Genomic DNA, 16,870 nt, shown 5'->3' with positions numbered 1-16,870 from the left:
GTGGCCCTGGACACTAGCAAGGGACCAGCCTCCAAGTGCCAAGGCCACCTGCTCTCCAGGCTGCTCACCCATCTCTCCATTTTGGACAGAAAAGTCCTTCTCCAGGATGACCCACTTATGGATCCTCTGCGCATTGGAAATGGCTTCCTGATTCACAGCATCTATGCCTTGCTGGATGGCCCTATAGACCAGGGGGTCCTGCAGCTCCAAAATCTCAGAGACGGTGGACACATGGCTTCCCAGGTTCCGGCAGAAGTGGATGGCCTCCAAGCTTAACTTGTCCAGTGGCTCTCCGTTCATCTCGTCGACCTCACACTGCCCAAGACACCCTCGTCACCACACCCAATGACCACACACACTCCCCGGCCACACCTGAGGATCAGGAAGTGGGTCTCGAACCCACAGGGGAGCACCCTCTGGACCCTGGGGCAGAGACCCCCCAGCAGGACAGCAAACCCTCGTTACCTTCAGCGTCAGCAGGATGCTCAGAAACTTTGCCCTATCTCCCACTAACAGGGCATTACTGATTATGGGAATCTTCTCTTTAACCAAGTTCTCAATGGGAACAGGGGCCACGTTCTCACCGCCGGCTGTGATAAGGATTTCTGGAACAAAGCATGGCTCAGTGAAGGTTCAACTGTGACAGTACAAAAGCCTTACCCCCTCAAGGATCAGAGGGGACAGATGCTGACAGAGATGACTGCTCACTTAGAAAACCCCAGAAACAGAGGAGGCCCCCTGCTCATGGCCGGAACTCCCACCATGCCCTTCTCCAAGCCACAGACCAGGCATCACTCTGCTCCTCCTCCCCTGTCTCCTTAAAATTCCCATCAGATATCCAAAGTCCTATGCATTTCACTTGGACAGCACTGTATTAATCCTCTGCCTGTTTCTTGGTCCTCTGCACCCTGTTCCAAGCCCTCAAAAATCTTGCTTGGAAGATAGTGCAGTGCTTCTGGCCATGCCCCGTCTCTGTCTCCTGATTTTTCTACCACTTGGCAACCCCAGAAGAACCTTTAAGAGAATTGTGTCACTTTTCCCCCCAGCCTCTCAAATGCTCCAAGAGCTCCTCCTCCTACCCCAGATCTGTTCACTTGCTCTTTCATCTAAGGATGCTGGCTGCCTCCTATCCCATCCACCCAAACTCTCTGTGTCTTATCCCATGATCTTTCAACCATCCCTACTGTGGTGGGAAGGCAGTGGTAATTATATGATTGCGATGGACACCTGTGGTGGTGTCTGCCAGTGACTCAGGTATCCAGCCCTGCTGTTTGTTAGGGAACTCTTCCCTCCATCTCAAACGCTTGTGGTTTGGTCAAGGACTGCAAGGATGAGCATGTGACCAGGTCCGACCGGCCAGCACACTCCGTTCTCTGCAGAGATTCATCTTGAGATGGGATCCAGTGAGATCCAGACCAAAACTTTGGCTGTCCCTTGGTGGTTAGGGTGAGCCTGGACTGTTGGCAGCCATCTTGTCACCAAATGGGAAAAGCCTCTCCAAGAACGGCCCCAACACCAAGGACAGCTCAGTAAGGGAAGGATAAAGCAATTCCTTTGATGTTAATTGGGCACCTAGGTCCAGCCGAGCCTGAAGTGAGACCTCTTGGACTTCTCCATTTTTGAGCCAATAGTTTCTCTTTTTCGCTCACACCTATTTCAGAAGGCTTTTCTGTTGCTTATCACGGAAAGGATACTAACCTAGCCCACTTACTGAATAAGTTACTGCCTATGTCGGGCTCACTGCTGAATGCTCTGTCTACACTAGAGGTCGGCAAACTGCAGCCTGTAAATCAAATCCAACCTTCCATGGGTTTGTGTGGCCATGAGCTAGAAATGGTTTTTATATTTTTACATGGTTGGAAGGAAATCCCAAACATAATAGTATTTGGGACACGTGAGAATTATATGACATCAGTGTGGGCACATGGCCAGGTCCATTTGTCTATTAGGTGTCCATGGCTGCTTCTGTGCCACCCTGGCTGGGCTGAGCAGCTGTGACATGGACCGTATGTCCTGCAGATCCCAAAAATATTTACTCTCAGGCCCTCCGCAGGAAGAGTCGGCTTATCCCTGTTCTATAGCATCTCGTTGAATCCTTACTTGTTATAGTCCTGTGGATTATTATGCTCCCCAAGCTACAGGGGAGGAGACAGGTTTCAGGACTCGCGTGGGTATCTTCCCTAGGGCCCTTCTGCCGGGGGGCCAAATGCCGGGCACAGGGGAAGAGCTGGATTCCGCGGAGGGCAGTGTCTCCGTGTATCTGTGTGGGGGCCCCCGGTGGAAGGTGGGGGGCCGGGAGCCTCTGTGCTGGTGCACCAGGCCCCTCAGCGTTCAGGGTGGGCCTGCCCGCAGGAAGCGCCTGAAGAGCCAGCCCCAGTACCTTTGATGCGGCCTGTGATGTAGAGGAAACCCTGGTTGTCCATGCGGCCCAGGTCCCCGGTGTGTAGCCAGCCTTCCTCATCGATGACCTCCATGGTCTCGTCTTCCATTTCCAGATAGCCCATGAAGACATGCCGACCCCAGATGCAGATCTCCCCGATGCCTTCCTTGCTCTGCTGGTACAGCATGTTCTTACACCCAGCCATGATTTTGCCACAGCTGCCAGGGAGTGGGAGGGGGAAACCAGGGCTCAGGAAGACAAGGTCACCCACCCAGGTCAGCCTGGGTCTGCAGCCCGGGCTCCCCTGTGGGATCTGCTGCTCTCACCCTCTCCAGGACCCGGTGGGCATGAGGAGCTGTACACATAGTTCCAAGAAAAGGAAATACAAATGGGTTTGAAATGAATGCAAAGAGTTTTTTTCAACTTCACTCGTGACAAAAGGAACGTATGTGAAAGTTGTGTTGAGGTACCATTTTTTTTTACCAACTGGTTTAGCACCATGGATGGTGTGCGTGCAAAGTGTTTGTTTTGGCATTGTTTGTGGTGACCCATGATGGAGAATAAGCCATAAGTATCACCAGTAAGAGGACCAGTTAAGTAAATGATGGTGCGTGCACCCAGGGGGACACACTGCTGCTTTTAAAGGTGGGGCAGGCGCTTCCTATAGGGAACATTCTCTACAAGATAGGAATCTCTCGCCAGCCAAATCCATTTGATTCCTGAGCTTGGATGATGTGAATCAAGACCGATTGGAAGTTCATATTACGAACCCAGATAATGAAGGACACGGGGTTATCTGACCTCATTTGGTTCCCGAGCTCCAGAGAGCAAGTAATAGTTCAGAGAGGATGAGTTTTGTGTTCATTTTAACATGGAAAACGCTTTTGTTGGGGAGAAAAGCATATATGTCCATGCACTGCTTATGCCAGCTTAGCTCAAGAGTGATGGTGTGGTGGTTTGGCCTCTGGGAGGGTGTTAGGGGTTGAGTTGTGCCCCTCCCTCCCATCATATATGGTACTGCGAATCCCCAGCACCTCAGAATGTGACCAGATCTGGAAACAGGATCATTGCAGATATAATGAGTTAAATTAAGATGAGGTCATACTGGAGTAGGGTGGCCCCAAATCCAGGCTGCCTGGTGTCCTTACAAAAAGGGGAAGTTTTTATTTCAGACACACACGGGGAGAACCACGTGAAGAAGAAGGCGGAGATACGGGGGATGCGTCTACAAGGCCAGGAACACCAGAGATGGCCAGCAACGGCCACACGCCAGGGGAGAGCCTGGGACAGATTCTCCCTCACCCTCTCGTTGAACCAGCCTGCCCACACCTTGATCCCGGACCTGTGTTCTCCAGAATTGTAAGAAAAATTTTTTTGTTTAAGTTTTGGGGAACTTTGTTAGGGTGGCCTTAGCAGGCTCCCTGGAGATTTGAGGTGGGAGGGAGGACGCTTTTCACTGTGTCATTTTATGCCTTCTGAGTTTTTGGACATGGACATGTATTCCTCGTTGAAAAACACTATTTAAAGATGGAGGCTGGAGCTTATACCTTTCCTCCAGGGTTGGAGCAAGGTCACTTCTCTTTAGGAATTCTTTGGTTTTGGAAAAACTGCAGTGGGCATTTGGGTTATGCAAAAAATAGACCTCAGACGGGATGATGGAGTGGGGACGGAGGGACGCTGAGGTGTAAATCTCCCCCACAAGGCAAAATAAAAGGCAGGAGATGGTTTTGCCATATTAGGAAGACTGAACTTAGTTTTCGCCAAGTTCAAAGGCAGTTGGAACCTGACCAAGCATGAGAGGAGAGCTGGACTTGGAATGTGCCAGGAGGGAGGGGGTCAGGGAGAGACAGTGGGAGGCCCTGTGGCTGTCAGACCCAAAGAGTGGAGCTCGTCTTTGGTATTCTTCCTGCTTCTGTGTCACTGGGCTCACTGCTTGCAGCCTGGAGCCAGGTGAGTTTGGGAGAAAGCTAGAAAGGGCCCGTGAACGTGTTTCAGATGGAACATGGTGGAGATGAAGGGTCTCAGGAGGTGAACCTGGGGTAGGTGAGCCTGGGGGGGCCATCTGGAGGCAAAACTCACAGGTGACAATTGGGGAGACCCTGGAACATTCTAAGAGCCCTTGTCCATGGGCTCTTGAACAAATGGGGGCTTCCCTCGTTGTGAAGATTTAGGGCTTGGAGGCTGGAGAACAGGGGTCATTCTGGAGACTCAGGTCAGGGTTCACCTTAGCCCCGTGACTCGCCCACCCTCCCACCTTAAACCCCAGTACCCCATGTTGCTGGAGGGCTGGGGGTCTTTCCAGGAGGCTGGTACCTGTGAATCTTATAGTTATTCTGGCTGGGTATGGTGTGGGGTCCTGTGCTTTCAGTCATCCCATATATCTCGCTTATCAGCAAGTCCAGGCTTAGGAAGAACTCAGACGTCTCTTGGTCAAGAGGCGCAGCCCCGCTGATAGAAAAGTGGCAGTAATCAAGGCCAAGGTCACTCCTGACTTTGCTGAACACGAGGGTCTTCGCCATGCGGTAGCTCATGGGAGTGTCATGTATCCTGTGAAAAAGAATGCCAAGGGCAGCTCAGCAACCATGGAGCCGAACAGGGGTTGGTGGGCACCAGCTGGAGAAGGCTGAGCCCCCTTCCCCACGGCCCTCTCCCTGCCTGGCCCCGCTGGACCCTCCACCTACCCCAACATCCTTTTTGTATTGACCTTTAAGCCAATAACTCTTCCCCATGAAAACACCTTCTTCCTCAAGCTTGAGAATTTGATACCATTTTCTTTGATCATCTCCTGCATCTTCTCCCAAATTCGGGGTACCCCCAAGAAGGTGGTAGGCTTTACTTCCTGCAGAGTGTTGATCAGGGTACCCTGCAAGGGACGAGCTGGGTTAGTCACACTTGCACCCTGCCTGGAACCCAGATGTCCATCTCTCCCCAGCCCACCAGCTCAGCCCTGGAGAAGCTTCTCTCGGCTGATGGGACCAGGGCAAGCACCCCACCCAAGGGAGCCAACCCACTGGTGGGCTGGTGGCCAATCAGATTTCACTCTCTGGGTGAAATCTAGGGATTTGGTGGAGAACACCCGACTGGTAACAAAGGCTGACCCAAGGACGCAGTGGACTATTGCACAACTGTTAAAAAAGATGTAAGATTTGTTCCCAGACAGATCTGTAGGTTCAGTGCAATCCCTTTCAAAATCCAGGCAGACTTTTCCATGGATTGACAAGGCCATCTCAACATTTATATGGAAATGCGGAGGACCTAGAATGACCCAAGCAGTTTTGGAAGAGAAGAACAAAGTGGGAAGAATTACTATCCGATTTTGAAATTTATTCTAAAATAGGGTGATTGGCCATCCTGGTTTGCTCAGAACCCGGGGAGTTCCTAGAAGGTGGGATTTTCAGTCATAAAACTGGGAATGTCTCAGGCAAACCAGGGCAAGGTGGGCGTCATGCCAGCAAGCCAGAGAAGTCCCACCAGTGCGGTTTGGGTGAAAGGCTTGACATACGGTTCAACGGGACAGAATAGAAAATCCAAACATGAGTCTCTACATTTATGAGCAATTCACAGTCAGTGAGAACACCCATGAAACTCAGCGGAGGGAAGGCTAGTTCTATCCTGAAAAATAAAAGCAAGAACTCCGTTTAGTGTCTTCTCACTACACGCAAAACTGAACTCAGGATGGAGCCCAGACCCAGGCGTGAGAGCTAAAACCAGAGGCTCTGTGGGGCGCATGACAGAGACCTCTGTGGCCCCGGGGCGGACAAGGGCCTCTTGCATATGGCACCACACTCAGGAAAGAAAAGAGAAAAGACTTCATCGGAGTTATAAATGAAAAGACACGCCACTGGGAGAAGGTGTTGGCAAACCGGTATTTGGTCAAGAGCAACCATAAGAAGAGATGCAGCCACGTTTTGAAATGAACAAAACTTTGAAATGAACAAACACTTTTCTCCCAAAGAAGGTCAACAGCCGGCCACCAAGCCCATGAGGAGGCGCTCGCCACCGTTCGTCATGAGGGGTGGTGCCTCCCACCCACTTTGAGAAGCAGTGGCGTGGGCAGCAGCCCTGTGTCAATGAGGATGGGGAGGAGCCGGGCCTCTTACAGGCTCTGGAGGGGGAGGGGGGCATGAAATGGGGCAGCCACTTTGGAAACAGTCTGGCAGTTTCTTAAAACGTTAAGATACCTTTATCACCTGCCGCGTGTTGGGTTGGTCGTTTGGAAACTGTTGATGGTTTTTGGAGATGATAAGGGTATGGGGGGGTGGGAACGTCTCAGTCCCGAAGGTGCGTGGGTGCATGTTACGCAATCAGCCAGAGAAGAACGTATTTATCGAGTGGCTACAACATCCCAGACACTGAGCACTGGGGTGGAGTGGGGGGGGGGGGGGGGGGCCAAGGAGATACTGAAGCAGAAAACAAAATGACAAGGAGGAGATGTGGTTAAGGGCCTTGAGATGGGTTTGGTTTTTGGAGCTTTTTGGGTGCTGGGAATACTGACTTTAAAAAAAAAACCAAAACCCCACACACACATTCTGCTTTCAATACCAGTCACATCTTAGTTTTGGGTTGTTCAGTGCACAATCCATACAACCATATGTGGATGCCCTGACTTGGGTAAAGATAAAAACTAAAAGAATGTGGTCAGCTGTTTTCATTGCTCCTAAATGGAGCATAAGATGAGGAGAGAGAAGGAACCCCTGGATCAAGGGGCTTAACGGAACTATCCACTGACCCCAGGCTGCCCTCAGCCTTACTTTGAGAGCATCTGATTGAGCAAAGTAGGTGAAAGCTCCGATCTTCATGGGTATCCAGATATCCATCATTTGAGCTGCAATGTGGCTGAGGGGAAGGTAGCTGACCACCACCTCCTGCTTTTCTGAGGCGCAAGACAAGCCACTGTTCCTTGCCACTGTGCTCGCCGTCCACGTGATCTAGAACACAAGTCAGGCTTACGATCCAGGGGGCCCCCCTGTCCCATCCTCGCTGGAGGGCCATTTAAATGCAATTACTTAACAAACACTTACAACACACCTACTGTGTGCTGGGCCCTGCTCTCACGATTTCCAAACATGAAGTCATCACATGCTGGGTCGGTAACTACGATCCTTTATACTTTACGGATGGAGAAACAAAAGCCCAGAGTGGTTAACGAACTTGCCTAAGGCTAGGAGGAACTGTAAAAGGTAGTGGGCAGCTTTGGGGGTTGAACTGACCCCCTTGGATCCAACAACAGAGCCTAGAATCGCAACATCTATATGCACAGTCAGAAATCTAACGGATTCAGTAAGTGGCCCAGGATCCAATCCTGGCTCCACCGTTTGCTAGCTCAGTGACTGTGGGCTCTTTGCTCACCTGTAAAATGGGCACAGGGGCTTCTCGTGTCCGACAAACCAAAAGGCCACCCATAATCCCATCACACAAACACCCAACAATTAGCATATGCATGTTTTTCCTTCTCCAGTGCATGCCTCGATGTGTCGTTTTAGCAGCAGTATAATTTTGCAGTCTGTATTTCTCACTGGTGTCGTCCATCTCGGGCAAACGGTTACCTCATTAACCCAGCCACACAGGCCTCCACACCGTTCCTCTCACACACGAGGCATGGTCCTGCCTCAGGGCCTTTGCACAGGCTGCTGCCTCTGCTTGGAATGCTCTTCCTCCAGCTTGCGCCGCGACTGAGTCTTTCTCGAACGTAACATTTCTGCTTGAATGCCACGCCACCTCTGAGAGGCCGTGTCACATCTCGCAAACTGAAGTTGCCGTCGTCTAAGTCTCTAGGTGCCGTCGCCGCACCCCGCGTGGTTTTATTTGCTCGCTCCCTGTCTTTCCGAGGGCCCTGATTGGGCCTGTTTGGTTCAGTGCTGTGTCCCCAGCACGAAGTAGGGACTCGGACACGTTTTTGTTGACTGAGCGAGGAGACAGAAGGGCTATGTAAGTAGGGTGGAGTCTGCAAAGCGCCGGCCCAGAGCGAGCCCTCAGGACCAGTCCCACTTCTCCCCCTGGGCCTCAGGAGGGAGGGATTTTACTTCTCTCCCCGTAGCCCCGTCACTGACAGCCAGCGCTCCGAGGCACCCAGCACCCGTTTGTTGAGGGAAGGGGCTTGGCGTGTATAGACTGTGATGCATCCAGGGCTGTTGCCGCTCCCGGGTTCGGGTCCTGGCTCGGGGACGTGGAGCACGTCATTTCCCCTCTCTGAGCCTCAGTTTCCCTGTCTGTGACCGGGGTTAGTGACACCTGACCTCCTGGTGAGGGGTTTAGCGAGGGTAAACGGGTGCCTAGCTCAGCGTGGCGCAAAGTGCCCTGGCAACGGGAGCAACTTTGAACTGTTGATGCGCGTGGAGAGTATTGGGCTGGCTTTGACTTCCTGTCTAAAGATGGTGGTGCCTTATAAACACGAACAGCCAGCCCTGCGTGGCTTGCTGCACGCCGGGCGTTCCTGCTTATGCTGCGGGGTCCCCGCGACGCCGCCCCCCGGAGCTGGAGTCCGCTGTCCTCTCCCTTCATGGGGCTGTTTTGACCCAGAGAACGGAGCAGGAGTGACCCTGGGTAGCTTCGGACATCGAGCCTCCACCTTTGTCTCGGGGGTGCTCGCTCTGGGCGGGGGGCAGGGGGCAGCCACCACATGAAGTTCCACAGCCTTGGAGCCCCCGCCCCGTGGGGGACCCCAGGCCACGTGAGATAGGTGAGTGCCGCCCTTCCTCTGGCCCAGCCCTGGCACCAGCTGGGATGAGAGAAACTCCCTGCTGAGCCCAGCGCCTCTGCCTCAGCCCCAGACCGAGAAGTCACTCGCCCCCGGGGTTTAAGTCTTTGAGTCGTAGGACAGCTTGTTACACGGCATCCGTTAACCGACACAGGATGTGGGATCATTCACTCTGTGAGGCAGCTCTGAGAGGGCAGAAGCCATTCTTGTCTCCATCTTACAGATGGGGAAACGGAGGCCCAGAGAAGATGAGGAACTTGTCCCAGGTCACATGGCTGGCAGGTGGGAGAGCCGGGATTCGGAGCCAGGCAGCCTCGCTCCAGGGCATGTGCCCGTCACCCTGACGGCAGGAGACTCTCTTACCGCACATGAAGTCACTAGGAGGAGAGACGCCGACCAGGGCAGGCTGAGGGTCTGATGAGATTCCTGTCATTCGTTTACTCGCTCAGCCGATAGAAGCGGATTGCATCCTCCTGCGCATCAGGTGCTGGAGACACGGCCGTGACGGGAGCGACAAGCCCTGTCCTTGAGGAGCTGATGTGCACGAGAAACAGGTGACTCTATAATATGTCAGGTGAGAAAAGCAGCAGCCAGAGAGGGTTTAGAAGCGAACAGAGTGGTTTGTTTTTGTTTGCCCTTTTAAACATGGGAGTCCAGGAGGGCTTCATGGAGGAGGTAACATGTGAGCAGGGATCTGAAGGAGGAGAAGCAACAAGCCGGGCGGCTCTCTGGCAAAGGGAACGTGCAGAGGGAACAGCCAGTGCAAAGGCTAGTGTGTCCGGTAACTATTAATCCAGGCTGGGAGGAGACTCCTCGTTGAAAAGCCAGCGATCCTTCTGAAGGAAAACCACTGTTGCCAGTCGGGTGCATGTCCTGCCGGACACTTTCCTGCTCTTAAAATGTACGCATGTGCGCATTGCTTGCTGCCGCTTCTTAGTTTTTAACGAAAAGCATATTTTGCTGTGCGTATACTCCTCTGCAACTGGCTTTAAAATGTTTGCATCGCATTGCCAGACAGTTTGACACATCAGCTGCGCAGAGCTACGGTGTCTTTAAAAATGTGCACTGTGAGGGGCGCCCAGGGGGCTCAGCCGGTTACACGTCCGACTCTCGGTTTCGGCTCAGGTCATGATCTCATGGGTCATGGGATCGAGCCCCGCGTCGGGCTCCACGCTCAGCGGGGAGCCTGCTTGAGATTCACTCACCCTCTGCCCCTCCCCCCACTCTCTCAAATGAATCAGTACATCTTTTAAGAAAGAATGTGTGCCGTGAAGCCAGCCTGCCTGCGTAGGTTCAGTCTCCAGCACGTTGCTCTCTCTGTGAGCTGGGCCAAGTTATAGAACCTCTCTGGACTCCAGTTTTTCCACCTGTAAAAGGAGCCTGGTAGAATCGGGAGGCTTGCCGTGAGGGTTTACTAAGTGTAAAGCTCCTGGAACAGTGCCTGGCATGTACTGAGCTGTGACTGTCTCTCCTGCTCTTTTTTTTGTTTTTAACAGCTTTATTGAGGTGTAACTGACATACAGAGAGTTTGACACCCCCTGACATTTGTCTCCACCAGTGAAACCATCACCAGCCTCCAGATAGTGAACATGATGTCACCCCTCTGTCATGCCTCCCTTTGCCACCCTCCCCCCACCCAGGCAGCTCCGGGTCTGCTTTCTGTCCCTACGGATAAGTTTGCATTTTTTAGAGTTTTATAGAAATGGGATCTTTTAGGATCTGTTCCCTTATTTTTCTATAACAGTGGTCTAAAGTACTATCACCTATGGACTCCATCCAAACATATATATGTCTTTCCCAGACATGCAGCCCTTCTTGAGTAACCAAAACATCAATTTCTGCTTTACTTCCAAAACACAGAATGTGTATTCTGCTCTTTCACCTGCTTGTTTTATTATTGAACACTGTTCTGTGCTCTCTACAAATATATTAACTCTTTATTTTCAAAGCAGCCCAGGGGCAGGGACTGTCCCATTTTACAGATGTGCAAATGGAGGCTTGGAGAGGTTAGGTGTCTGGCCCAAGAACACAAGGCAGGATTTGAACACAGGTCTGCTCTCAAGTCCCTAATCTCCGCCCCTGCACTGTGCTGCCCTCTTGGAAGTTTTTGCATGACTCTCCGTGCTTTGCTGGCTAGGGAGCCATGGTGTGCCAGACCCCTGAACGCCACCCTGCCCACTGTGGGTCACGAATAGAAAGAGCCGGAGGGCCACTGGCCCATGTGCAGGGACTCTGGGTGCTGCGAGGTTCATCACCATGGGCAGAGACAGCACTTACGTTGTCATGGCTAAGCATTACTCCCTTGGGATTGCCTAAGGTCCCAGAAGTGTAGATGATCATAGCGCACTGATTAGCCCTCTGGCTTTCCATGATCTCGTCCAGCTGGGAATCGGGGATGCTGTTGCCAAGTTCCATGAAATCATTCCACTGTGGAAAGAAAAGACAGGCAGAGGATGGGGACTCGGGAAGTGAGGGTAAGCCTCAACACGCCAGGAGTCCCCTTCCCTAGTCAGGTCTTGCACCATCAGCTTCTCTAAAGCATGATTGCCAGCAAGAGGGAAGGCTTAGGGTCACCAGTCCTGATACCTCTTACAAAAGCCCTAAGATGTTTGCTTCTCTTCCTTCACTTCCTGGCAGGCTACTGGGTCTGGACATGTGACCGCAGCTGGTCCAGTCATAGTGAAGGTCAGGGCTTTTGCTAGAAGTGCTGGGACTGGAATGAGTCATCTGGACATGAATGAGTCAAGATGTAGCCCCACGACTTGCCTGAGGTCACACAGCAAGTAAACAGGAACTAGCAGTCTAAACCAATATGGTCACACTCCGAAGCCTGTGCTCTTATCGACCTTCCAATACGACGCCTCAAAAGGAACTGTTGGGTTGTATGAACTGAGAATCACACAGGACCTGCAAAAATTCTACCACTGAGCCCCCAGCAAGTCTCTGGATGAGGGCAATGTCCTGAATTCAAGATGGAGGGCACGCAGCATCCTCCAGAAGTGGAACCAGGGTGATGCTGGCCCTGTGACATCAGGTCATGTCCGAGGGCATTTCTGGTTGGTTCAGCAGGGAAGGTGTTGCTGGCATCTAGTGGGTGGAGGCCAGGGGCGCCGCTCGGCATCCTGCAATGCACGTGACGGCCCCATAACAAAGAATTATCCACCCCAAATGTCCATAGCAATGAGGTTGAGAAATCCTACTCTAAGTAGTATTGCTAACAAAGGAGTTCTTTTGAGGTATCCAAAAGACTTCGAAAAAGTCTTTGATTCTGATCAGTTTTCTTCCTTAATTATTCATCATCCTGGTCTTAATATTTGAGTGTTTTCTGGCAGGTACGAAAGCTGTCAAGGGTTTTGGTCGGCCAGAAAGGATCATGGGCAGCTTTTGTCCCACCTGCATGGAGGGCAAACCAAATAAACTCTGTGACATTGTGGGACTTCTGATTTGAGTCATAGGTTTGAGGGTCTCATCTCATAGACATTAACAGGAGCTTGTCCTTGTCCCTCACAAGCCTCCTTCCCTGGCTTCTGTGAGTTAATGCAGTGTATCCTTACACACAGAACCCCTACTCTGGCTAAAGTGGGTCTCTGTTGCTTGTACCGAAACATTTCCTGACTAAAACACCCTGAGGCAGGGGCGCCTGGGCGGCTCAGTTGGTTAAGTGTCTGCCTTCGGCTCAGGTCATAATCCCAGGGTCCTGGGATCGAGCCCCACATTGGGCTCCCTGCTCAGTGGGGAGCCTGCTTCCCCCCTCTTGTGTGCGCTCTCTCTCTCAAGTAAATAAATAAAAAATCTTTAAAAAATAAAAAATAGAACACCCTGAGGCAGAGTGCCTATTCAAAACATGATTGTGACAGCATTTACGGTGTCACACACTCTTCAGTGGCCTTGCCCATCCCTCAGTAAGAGGCGGTCTAGGTCCCCACCCCAGACCCCCCATTTCCCAGCAGAGCTTTCAGTCAGCCTTGATGGGCACAGTATGTCGGAAGCGATGGTGTGTGATTTCCAAGAGTAGCTTGTTAAAGGCAAGACACCTTCCACCTGGCCTCTCTCTCTCTCTCTCTCGATGTTCTCTGTAGAGATCTGAGCCAGGAGTAAGTCCAGAGACCTCGAGGTCACCATGCTGGAGAGGCCACAAAGAGGGAGGGACAGGAGGAGCCCCAGCCGCAGGGTCCGGACCAAAGTGAGAACTAGGGACTTAGCTTCCGGTGCAAAATTCAAGGAAATGCAAACAACAAGATAAAACAAAAGGACAACAAACCTTTGGCAATCAAGAGAAAAAATATTTTAATGCAATATATTTTAAGTCACTAACCACGCCAAAAAAAAAAAATCTATGATGAATGAAATATCAAAAAAAATTTTTTTTGAAATATCAAAAAGTTAAATAAAGACAGGCTCTACCAGGGCAGCTGGTCCGAGCCATGGCAGAAATGCTCAGCCCTGTATTCATATTTGTTCATATTAAACAATGGTTCATGGTTTTAGTGACACTGTTATTGATGACATGGCACATATTAAAGCCAAAGGAAAATTATAACAAATTCTGGTTTGGATATCAAGTAAATATTGAAACCTAATGCTGTGGGTTTTCACACACCTAATTTTCAGTGATGTAGTATTTTTTCAGTTGCCTTAATGTTCTAAAAAAAAAAAATGATTGTTGTTGTCTTAGGCCAATTTTGGGGGAGATTTGTTTCACAGCAATAAATAAGCAGAACAGACATCTTCCCATAAATCAGACCCTTCACGTCAGGAAGAAAAAGGAAGGCCCTAAAGGCCCCATCTGCCTGCCTTGTGGGGACCACCTTCCCCTTGACTCAGTGGCCCCCTCCCACACTTACAGAGTACAGGTTATTATTGCTCTCCTTCATTGGCAGCTTGTACTGGATGATCACCTTTAGGGTCTCCATTCTGCTCTGCGGAATCTGAAAGAAAGTTCCATGTGGGCCTCATGGCCCTGGGAGAGACTGAGGGTGGATCCCCTTCCTAAGCAATCTCCTACAGTGACCCCAGCCTCTTTTCTTATCCCCTCCCCAGCCCATACAACACTGTTCTTTGTCCTGACTGACAGGATACAACCTGATTTCAGGATGGGGTTCCTTGTGCTCCGTATCAGTAGCCTCCAACACTTCAAGGCCTATGAAGACAACAGCCTCCTGAGTCTTGCTACCCTCACAGAGTCGTGGTTGTTGGTCCGTGAACCCGCCCCTTGCACTGTGCACCCAGGATCCAGCTAACCTCCTAGCTAGAGTTAGGCAACAAAAATCCTCTGTGAAGGTGAGTGGAACCTGGACAAGTTCAGGACTTTCTACCTATACTGAGGCCTCTAAGGTTCAGTTGACCACACCTGCAGGATTCTTGTACCCTGTTGATGCAAAGGAAGGGGGTGCCTCTACAACATGTCTAGCCAATCCAATGACAAAGTCACTTCCAACATCCGGTATGGTAATTATAATTATAACCAAGTCTCCAGCGTGGATTGAGAGAAGAGGACAGAAGCTCTAGTAATATTTGGACAGGAGGTTTCTAGAGAGAGAGGGAACCGACATCCAGAAAGCTTGGAGCAGGCAATGGCCAGGGATGTTTGAGGAATATATAAAGTCTCGGATGGCTAGGATGAGGATGGAAGAGGATTAGGGATGGAGGCAGGAAAGGATGGTGAGGGCCAGGTCGGCCACACCTTGGAGGCAGTGGCGAGGAGTCTGGAGTTTATTCTAAGGAGGCAGGGAATCACTGAAGAGTGGAGGGCTGTAAGCCATGGGTATTGCCTAGAATAAAAGGTTTCCAAGCGGAACTAAATATCCAGTTTGGGAGGAGCGTGTCAGAAGCCTGGCTTTGAATCTTGCATACAAAGTGTATGCGGTATTTTCCAATGGTGGAAAAACCCAAATTGTAAGCCACTATTTGGCAAAAAGGACCCACTCTTCACCCACCACCCATCCCACAGTTTGTTCTCCTATGAACAGAAAAAATAGGGGATGACATGAGTATGGGGGACCGTAGAGGCTTCACTTAAGAAAGCAATTTCAGAAAGCTCAAGGCTGGAGGGAGAAGTCTCTTCTTCCTGAACCAGGACAGGAATTAGGTGTCCAAGTAGGCTTGGTGGCAGAGTGTTCTATTTCATTGAGTCTAGCTGGATTTCATGAGTCTGGAAAGTCTACCCTAACTTCAGAGATATTAAAATGTTGGAAAACATGATCAACGATGATTGGAGGATGCCATTGACAGCAAGACACATCTCAACTCCAGAGACATTAAAAAGTAGAGAAGTGTGTAACTCAGAAATACGATATTGATGCAACAGCCACAGGGCCCTTGGGCTGAGTGGTGAATCTGGCCACCTAGGCTCACCCTCCTGAGGACTCCTCTCCCCATGGGATCCTCCTGCCAAAAGCTGGGTCAGGAAATTGCAGCTCATTCAAACACTAGTAACTGAAAAACTTTCTACAACATCCATACGAAGATACTACAAGAAAAAAAAGGGAGTAAGAAGGGAGCCAAATTTTGTACGTAAAGAAAAGTCACCACAAAGCAAAGGAAAATTGCCACCCAACATTCCAACATAAGATTTAAAACATAACAAAGTAAACACAGCTGAAAAGGAAGAACACAAAGCAAACATACAAGCACTGAGGGAAGAGAGAGCCATACCAGAAAGAGGTGAAACAGGAAGTAGTAGAACTTAGGAAAGAAATAGAAGAGAAAGCCAGAAGCATTTCAGAAATGATGACAGTTATTTTAAAAATGACAATTATAAGGGGGTGTAAGCCTCAAAATAATTACATTTCTAAAAGAAAATAAACAGTGGGCTGTATATAAAATAATACATAAACACATTTTAAAAATAGAAGCTTACATGCTGGGCAGGGAGCCTACTTAAAAAAATTAAAAAAATAAATAAAGAGCATTTAAAAAAAAATAGAAGCTTAGGAGGAAATGAACTTAATACAAATTGGAAATTAGATCCCTGCCACTCCACCCTGCTCCCCCTAGTTATACCAAAGTAGCCGTGGAGGACAGACACTTACTGAACCCAAGAATGGGGCCAGCCCCACCACCCCACCTATCATTAGCATCCACCTGGGAGCAACAGGACAGGTAGTCAGAGCCCTGCAATCCCCCTGGGTGACTGGTGGGCAGTGTTTAGGTTTGGGCTTTACCGAAAGGATTTTCTTTAACTGTAGGTCATTCTCAACCAGCAGGACGTTCACTTTGGCATGAGTAATGACGTACTGACAAGCCTCCGCAGAGTTGGTGGCATAAATACCAACACAAAGACCCCTGGGAAAAGAAAACACATGTGCGTGTGCATGTGCACACACACCCACATCTTAAGGTGGGAATGTCCTGGAAGGTGGGGGAGGGGAAAGCTCTATAGACAAGTTCTGAGTTTGCAGCCTTGGTACCAGCTTCCCTCCCTCCACAACTTAACCATGATGAAATGAAGCAACAAAATAAGCGTGATGAAAGCAGCAAGTCCTATAATGTCATTGTGATGGCCGATCACAGAGCCCTCACAGCATCCCATTTTAAAGATGAGGAAAGTGAGCCTCAGGGCAGTGAAGTCACTTGTTCAGGGTCCCACGGCAATAGATGCTAGAGGTGGGATTTGGACCCCCACTCAGACCTGTTCCCTTCATTTTGCTGCCTTTTGTTCTTGCCTTTAACCATTCTGTTTTTCAAATTTGCATTTCCCTGATGGTTAATGACGTCCAGCATCTCTTCTAGTGCTTGTTGGCTACTTCCCTTTGTGAGCTTTCTGTTCAAGTCATTTGCTTATTTAAAATCTT

At 50.2% G+C, this 16,870-nt stretch overlaps 1 protein-coding gene across 1 annotated transcript in view; it reads right to left on the bottom strand.

Annotated features, from left to right (window-relative positions):
• The window catches only part of LOC116625694 (long-chain-fatty-acid--CoA ligase ACSBG2-like), a 57,634-nt gene that overhangs the window by 2,449 nt on the left and 38,315 nt on the right, over window positions 1-16,870 (bottom strand). The window contains exons 5-13 of the mRNA XM_032394470.1: window positions 16,241-16,361; window positions 13,922-14,005; window positions 11,355-11,504; window positions 7,132-7,308; window positions 5,062-5,243; window positions 4,694-4,927; window positions 2,381-2,598; window positions 466-605; window positions 69-315 (exon numbers count right to left, since the gene is read on the bottom strand). Coding sequence (XP_032250361.1) covers window positions 69-315; window positions 466-605; window positions 2,381-2,598; window positions 4,694-4,927; window positions 5,062-5,243; window positions 7,132-7,308; window positions 11,355-11,504; window positions 13,922-14,005; window positions 16,241-16,361 — 1,553 coding nt within the window. The remainder of the gene's footprint in view (window positions 1-68; window positions 316-465; window positions 606-2,380; window positions 2,599-4,693; window positions 4,928-5,061; window positions 5,244-7,131; window positions 7,309-11,354; window positions 11,505-13,921; window positions 14,006-16,240; window positions 16,362-16,870) is intronic.

The sequence above is a fragment of the Phoca vitulina genome, unplaced genomic scaffold (genome assembly GCF_004348235.1).
Source record: "Phoca vitulina isolate PV1807 unplaced genomic scaffold, GSC_HSeal_1.0 scaffold81, whole genome shotgun sequence".
NCBI classification, from domain to species: Eukaryota; Metazoa; Chordata; class Mammalia; order Carnivora; family Phocidae; genus Phoca; species Phoca vitulina.
The sequence above is the reverse complement of the archived record's forward strand: the minus strand, read 5'-3'. Positions and strand labels throughout refer to the sequence as shown.